The sequence below is a fragment of the Notolabrus celidotus genome, chromosome 15, assembly GCF_009762535.1.
Source record: "Notolabrus celidotus isolate fNotCel1 chromosome 15, fNotCel1.pri, whole genome shotgun sequence".
Classification (NCBI taxonomy): domain Eukaryota; kingdom Metazoa; phylum Chordata; class Actinopteri; order Labriformes; family Labridae; genus Notolabrus; species Notolabrus celidotus.
The window spans coordinates 22386691-22394854 of record NC_048286.1 but is presented as its reverse complement, the minus strand read 5'-3'; the positions used below and the strand labels follow the sequence as shown (position 1 = coordinate 22394854).

The 8164-nt window shown below is 43.5% G+C and overlaps 1 protein-coding gene across 1 annotated transcript; it reads left to right on the top strand.

Moving 5' to 3' along the window:
• The first annotated feature begins 1027 nt into the window (after positions 1-1027).
• angptl4 (angiopoietin-like 4) lies at positions 1028-7700 on the top strand. Its single transcript, XM_034704009.1, has 7 exons — positions 1028-2016; positions 2871-2981; positions 3094-3175; positions 5348-5461; positions 5654-5749; positions 5967-6251; positions 6353-7700. Exons 1-7 carry the CDS (start codon positions 1489-1491, stop codon positions 6535-6537), a joined length of 1401 nt encoding a protein of 466 aa, XP_034559900.1. The 5' UTR covers positions 1028-1488; the 3' UTR covers positions 6538-7700.
• The last annotated feature ends 464 nt before the right edge of the window (positions 7701-8164 follow it).

The following is an 8164-nucleotide window of genomic DNA, read 5'->3' as shown; positions in this document are numbered from 1 at the left end:
TAAACACAAACATTATCTATACAAATCTTAAAATTAATTCTAAAATGGACAGGGAGCCAGTGGAGGAGGCGAGAACGGGGCTGATATGCTCATGCTTATGGGTTCCTGTTAAAAGGCGAACAGCCGTGTTTTGGATAAAAACTGGTTTTAACTACTGAGTTTATCAAGTTTAAAATCGCTGTCCATTTTGACGCCAAGGTTTGTGACTATGGATTTTACATAAGTCTGCAGGGAACCCAGATCTGTAGGAGAGACACCACTGGCTCGACTGGGTCCAAACACCATGACCTCAGTTTATCTTCATTTAAGTTTAAAAAGTTAAAAGCCATCCATGCCTTGATGTCTCTCAAGCACTCTAGTAGAGGTACCATGGTTGCACTACTTTTATTACTTATTTGGCATGAATAAATCGGTCATTAAAGTTATAAAGGTCCAGCTTTACATGAACAGCTTTCTCATTTTAACACAGATTATAATCACCCAAATGAGATTAAAGAAAAATGATTCTTTCTATGGTTTCTTTATCTTGTTGCAAACAAAAATCATTCAGGTACAGTATAGTGTCAAAGAAAACTTGTGATACTGATGGACACAGAAAGTATGGACTCAACTAGGATTTTATTTGAGAAATAGCAATATAGTATATAATATTGTTGAATAACAATATCAGTTTACAGAGTGAGATATGTTATGAGTTTGTGAGTTAAGGACATGAAAAAGAGGCTCTGCTGCTCCCTTTGAATGGCAAAAAGTTTATTTTTTTTAAGGTCTTGGCTTAAACCTTCATTGGCATCAGTGTGAGGTTCACTAAGATTGCATCTACTGCTTTCACTTTCCCAATTTAGTTTGGAAATGTTATTTTTACACCGGGCCAGTTTACAGGAAATGGTGTGTCTAGATGTTTAAAAGGTCTGTGTTGATCATAGTTCTGCTGATCCTTTCTGATGTGTTAAAGATTCACTTTGAGTTTGTATGACTCTTAAAATAATGCACTCTATTGCATGAGTTGTATCAGGGTTCTAATATCTTTCTCTTCCAATTTCAGACAGTTCCTGTTCTGATGAATGGATAAGCTCACCGTATCAGGGACACAAGCGGTACACCTACAGTGTTGTTTCAGTATATGGGGAATATCAAGTGTTTAGTTTCGTCCTGTGGATAAAGCGCTCCCTGTCTCCCACAGTGCAGAGATGAAAGCCAGTCTTTTTGTATATCATGTCCCTCCTCCGCCTCTTACATGAGTAGTTAACAGAGAGGTGGAGGAGGGACAGAAACCTGAGAGTGACTGCACCCCTCCCTCTCCTCCGCTGGCCAATGGCAGGCAGCTTGCAGCTCAGACTTGAGAGCTGTGAAGCTATATAACTGTGACTGTTCAGCCAGGAGTTGGAGCTCTCAAATCCAACTCAAGAAGACAGGGCAGGACACTGCACACTTCTGCAAAAGCCACTATTCAAAGCAACGTCTCAGCACTTTAGATCAACAGCAGAAATGAAGACAACACTGGCAACTCTGACACTGTGCCTGGTGGTGCTCATGGCCACAGGTTTCCCTCTCGAGAGGAAAGGGGGCTCACCCTCTGGTCATGCAGCCAAGGAGAAGCGTGTACAGTATGCAGCGTGGGATGATGTAAATGTCATTGCCCATGGTCTGCTGCAGCTGGGCCAGGGGCTGAAGGAGCACGTGGACAAAACCAAAGTCCAGATGAGGGACATCTCCAGCAAGCTGAAGGTGTTCAATCGTACTGTGACCGAGCTGGGGAAGGAAAGCCAGAAGCTGCGTGTGGAAGGGGAGGCCCTGAAGGTTCGAGCCCAGGGGCTAGAGGACAGAGAGGGGCAGCTGTTGAACATCACGGCTGAGCTCAGGGAGAAGGCGGAGGAGATGCAGCAGGAGAGGAAGACGATGGGGGAGAGAATAAACCGGCTGGAGGAGAGGGTGGACAGCATGCTGCAGGGAGACACACTGCTGTCTGAGGCAAACCCTGGGGCCAAGAACAACAGTGATGCTCGCAACATCCAGGTTAGAATACAAGATTTCTATCTTTGGCTTGTGATGATGACTTCTTTGGGAATGCTGAAGCATGTTAAGGGGAGATGAATGAGACAGTGTTGAGAAAACAAGGCAAACTGGGGATTGCATGATATCAACCCATCACAAATTACTTCAAGAGACTAGCAAAAAGTTAAAACATGTGTTTGTGCTGCAGCCGATGGGTGAAGGTACTCATTAAATTAGTCCATCTACAGTATAAATGGGCAGTTGGCTTTTCTCTGAGCTCAGAGGCGTTGAATTAAAATGCACAGAGGGCAAGCAGTGGGTGGTGAGTGTAGTAAAGAGGAGGGGGGAGGTGGTTAACAAGCCTCCAGGCCGGGGAGGAAGAGCTTGCTGTACGTGCAGGGAAACACTGAAGGGCAGCCAGACAAAGGGATCGGCACAGATCGGCTGCAAGAATGTGTGAATAATTCTTGCAGCTGTGACATTTTACAACCTGGAGAGCATTCATCCACATGATACAGTGAAAAGAGGCTTTCGAGAGTTGTGCTTCTTTCGCAAGCTCCATTTACACAGCAGTATGTGAACCTGAAAGGCTTCATAGTGGGATGGAAAATCCCGCGCTTAAGGGAGTTACATAACTGTAACACATTGGGTTGGCAGGAACAAAAGCTTGTCATTGAAGGGTGGAAATGTGTCGGGGGTCTGGGTTTCAGGTTTTCCAATGAAACTCTGTAGTTGGCCTGTATTGTTGTGTTAATTCTCCTTTGGTGATGTACTCTGAACTTCTTAAGCACTATGGGTACACTTCATGCACAAGCAGGGTGTTGCAAGTGAGACAAAGCTAAAAGTGTGGCACCTTTGTGTTATCTTTTCTTCAGCTGATGCTGGAGGGTCAAAACAAACGCATCGATGATCTGATGGAGCGCATCAGACTCCAGCAGGAGAAGCTTGACAAGCAGAATGTGCGCATCAGGACACTGCAAAGCCAGGTGAGGAAGAGTCACAATTAAGCACGGAGTTTCAACATCAAAAATCTCTGCATTGCTAGTCAGAGTTGACACAATTTCTGCCACCACATCATTGATTTGTAACTCTTTTCAGGTCCAGCAGACCCGACAGAGACCGGTCATTCGTAGCAGCAGTGCTGAGAGTTCTGTGGCGGAGCAACAAGACTCACCAGTCGGTAAGTACAGCTAGAGAAGCGTCCAAAATCCCCTCCTGGCACTGTCTTAAGTCGACTGGACACAATCTGACGCCAAATGTGGCAGACCATCTGTGTAGTCAGGCCATAAAGAAGCTTAAATCACTAACAATTAAAATCAAGGAAACTAATCAATTTAGGGCACGCTTTCTGCTCAGCAGGACTCCAGAAATTTCAACAGGTGGTTTTTTTTTGGCAGATGCTCTGCCTTTTAGCTTTGCATTAGGCAGCCACTACAGAATAATGTCACCACAGTGAACTTGAAAAAAGTTACTAAAGATGTAAATTAGGCCTTTTCTTTTTCTAATCCAATACTTAGTTTAGTTACAAAGAAAAAAAGTCACATTACTCAGAGTGAGGCTCATACTGAGTCTTACAGTAAATGATGCCCCAGTGAGCAGCCACAAGCAGCTGGCACACTTATTTAACAACAAAAGAATCAAATGAATGGCTTTCTTTTGGAAGAAGACTTTAAGCTCTTCAACCTTCACAATTAGCGTTCACTTTTGGTCAATATGGTCCATAAAGACAGCGAAGGGAGGATTAAATTAGAAATATGTGCGCCCTGATAGAGTACATCTCAGTTACATTAAATTTACAGTGATAGTAATATCTGTATTTCTCAGGCCAAAGCCGAGAAGTAGGTAAAAGGTGAACATGGCTGAGGCAACAGTCGAGATCAGTCATTCAGTGCAAATCACAATAACACCCAGCAGCTCTGACATCAGCAAGATTTGTGCAATGAGGAAAAAAGAAACAAGTTTCTTTGGCATGGTTTAAACTGGGGGAAAGTTCGCTGGTCACTGAGCGTGTTCAGTCAGGGTCACACAGCTCAGCAGGATTACTCACACAGCTCATTTATGTTATTTGAAGGAGGGGGGGGGGGGGAGAAACAAGCAAGAAAAGGCTTTCCACAAATCTAGCATGCAATGTTCCTCAGATTACAGGCTGTGTGTGCACAAGGGGGAAAAACTGAGGAATAACAATTTGTAAAAGGGAAAAGACAGCCTATATTTATCTATGAACTTTGTACAGATATCCTCCACTGTTCTGAAGACACTCGCCTCCCTACTCTTCCTTAAGACATCCCACCTTTCTGTGAAAAACAAACATTTGCACATCCCAACAAGAATGAGCAACCTTTCCCCTACATCTGTCAGGGAGTCAGACATCCCTCCTCCTCCTCTTCTAGCTCTACACACAAACCCCCGCACCTCCATCTCTTCCTGCTTGCCCATTGTGATGAATAAGAAGTGTGCCAAAGTTCAGGAGAACCCCTGACCCCCCTGAGGCAGACTACAGACACAACTGGCCACAAAGAGTTCATGCCTCTGGAGGAAAGGTCAATATGCACAAATGAACTAATGTGGCTCTGTGGTCAGCTGGTGTTCCAACAATGGCACAATATGAAGCCAATATCCACCAATACCAATCATTATTCAATTTGTCAAACGTGCTTTCGAACTTTCCTCCTCTTAAGCTATGAAATAGCACAATGTGTTGATGTCATTCATTTTAAAAAGACCACCAGAGGGATGCCGTTTGTCTCGTGCCTCATTGGACACATGTTTGTTCCGGAGTCCCCTGCTTTGTATTATCCCCTTCTCAGTTTTCCCTTCACAGAAACAGCCCCAAACATCCCCCTCCCCATCCTCTGATCACACCCCATGCATGCTCCGGCCACGCACTCCTACGTCACCGGCTGGCTGCTGCGCACGTGAGGGAGATGTAACGAGCCAATGGGTGAGGGGGGATTCAGAGACAGGGGGAGGAATGTACAGGGTTGTAGTTTGTAATTCAAGTAGCCGTAAAGAGGAAAGCCTGCTTGGGAACTGTGAGAAAGGTCATATTTATAAGTGAGAACTCTTGTTAAGGCCAAACCAAAGGCCTTATCGGGTGCACATTTATATCTCTAGACTTGCCGATAAGCTCACCAGGAATGATAGTCGTATTTGCAGACACTCTTAGAGAAACCTCACACTGGGAGTGTGAATGACCTACTTCTGAGTGCCAGGGTGAACAAGTTCAGATTCACAAATTTAAAAAAGTAACACACAAAATAACAGCCTTCAAGCTGTGAGTATATTGTTTGGATTATAAAGAGCTGTTGATGTTAACATTGTTGTCTCTCTCTTCTTCTCTCTTTTCTTGTAGAGATGGCATCAGACTGTCATGAGCTGTTCCTGAGAGGAGAGACCATCAGTGGTGTCTACACTATCCAGCCAATCAATGGAGAGCCCTTTAAGGTCTTCTGTGAGATGACAGCTGGTAAGAGACTTCCTCGTATTCTGCTTTTTTGTTGTCCCTCACACTGTAGGTTAGCTAATAATTGCTAAAAAAAATGGACAATAAGTCACTGACTTTAATCAGAATGGCTCAAAGGTTCAAACAGCACAAGAAGCTGCTCTTTCTCTTTCTGAGCGTTTTTCTGATCAGTCTTTTTCTGTCCTTCCCTTCAAGATGGTGGCTGGACGGTGATCCAACGGCGCCAAGATGGCTCAGTGGACTTTGACCAGCTATGGCAGGCCTATGAAAAAGGCTTTGGTAGCCTGAATGGTAAATACGCCTTTATCTCACTCTCACTGAAGGCAAAATTGGACTGGACAGGTGTTAGTTGGCATTTCCAAGGTTAGATAAGTTCACAGAGCTTTGGCAGGAGCTGGCCTCCCCAAAGCATCTTATCACACCTTAAAATGGATCAAAGACAAACAGGGTTAACTCAGCTAAGCGTTGTTTTCTCACCTTTCTCTCCCTCTCTGTGTGTGTCTTCTAGGAGAGTTCTGGTTGGGTCTAGAAAAGATGCACGCGATCGCTAAAGACGGCGGCTACATCCTGAACATCAACCTGGCTGACTGGAGTGGTGATGTTGCAACAATCAGTCTCCCCTTCCAGTTGGGTGGAGAGGAAACCAAGTACTCACTGCAGATTCGAGAGACCAGCACTTTTAGCCCTTTGCAGATTTCTCTGGGGACTGATGCCACGTCAGGCCTGCCTTTTTCAACCCGGGACCAAGACAACGACCAGAAAAATGACACCAACTGTGCCAAACACCTCTCTGGTAAGTTGCAACAAGGATAACTTGAATTGTGTCTTAAAATTTTGATTTTTTAGAGGAGAGGATCAACTTATCTGATATCATTTTCTCCCCTGTCTCCCCAGGTGGCTGGTGGTTCAGTAACTGCGGTCGCTCCAACCTGAATGGCAGGTACTTTCAGAGCCCTCCTCCCAAGCAGCGGCACCAGAGGAAGCAGAGCATCTTCTGGAAGACCTGGAGGGGGCGCTACTATCCCCTGAAGTCCAGCATGATAATGATTGCTCCAGCTGCGATTGCAAACAAGTCTTAAAGGACAGAAAGAGACTGAAAGGAAAAGGTTGAAACAAAAAGGGGGGAGTGAAAGAAGTAGATTTTGAACGGTTCTTTCTTACTTTCTTGGTTCTTAGTTGATGAGGTAGAGGTATTTTTTGTTTTGCCTGGTTGTCTCCCTGCGAGGAAGACCTCATACCAGAACCAAAGCCCTCAAAAAGGAACTCACATTTAATGAGTTCTAGGTTTCCATTGCTCTGTTTCTCTGGAAGGCAAGCAGGCACGTACAGCCGCAGATGGAAAAAGACAAACTGTGCAGTGGAAGCATGCTCACACGTACCATCAAGTTGATTCCTTCATGCAACACGAAGTAGGGCCTCTAGTCAGGAGGGCGTCACAGGGCCAGTCCCAGCCTGTCCAGCGTGCTGTAAATCACAGAGGATTTCTAACATGTCGACACTCATCACAAGACATTTGATGCGTGGGCAGATGTCGAGTTTTAATGCGGTTATGTAGCAAATAAGGAGCAGACTCAGCTCAACGAAAAGCTCAAGAATAGCTCTTTGGAGGACGCATGTAGGAGTGAAATTAAGGCAGATTAAGCAAGCCTTTTAAATGCAATGGACCAAATGGCGACTTACTTAAAACAAAGTGAAATTTTCCACATGAACATGTTGAGATTAGTGTTCAAAGGCATTATGTAAAGTTATAAATCACTGTAAACTAGGATTATGATGGAGAAACTGTGTTAAGACTGGTGTTAGAAAGTAGTTCACAGGGCACTGACAACCATTTCAGCCTTTTGTACATTACAGTTTCTGACAGCGACTTTTGAATTCACTTAAGCATTTTCTTCACTGGCTTTGGTTTGGTGTGGAGATTTGGATGATGTTTAGTCACATTGACTACCTTTAAGAAGCGAGACATGGTTTTGTACATAATATTTGAAGGAATGTCATCTGTCTTTTCAGAAATATAACTGTTACTGTTTTGTTGTGACGTTATCTGTCGTATGTGACTCGAGACTTTGTCCTTGTTGATGTTCCTTTTCCTTATTTAAAAGCTGTAAAGAATCAATGTATATTTCTGGTGCTGCCTGTTTGTAATTTATATTGTCTTTGTTGTGCTGATGTTGAACTGTTTTATAAAAGAAAATAACCATTTTATGGCCAAAAATGAGCCAATAAAACTGATTCAAACTTATAACTGCATTTTGTATTTTGTGCCCACAAATCAAAGTATGCAACACATTTAACCTCTGATAAAAACCTTAATAAAATGCAGAACCTATTACACAGCTGCATAGATTTCATGAATTTAAATATATAGTTGTGCAAATATTGTCCCAAATTAGTGATGTAAAAACTACAGGCCCAATCCAAACAAATGCCAATGTCAAATACATGCCACAGCCTAAAATTGATATTCTGAATTCATTTAACATTTCGATTTTCCCATCATCGAACTGTTTTAAATACATTAATACAACTCAACAGTACCGAACCATCCCATAGAGCCACACGTGACACATCTCTTGTATCTTAATGATTTAAGCAGCTTAATTGCATTACCTGGAAGCAATCTTTAAGAGCTTCTAGGTGTCGGATTTAATTTATCATTGCACCACTTTCTGATTCCTCTGTGGGCTTCATCCATCCTGATCCTTC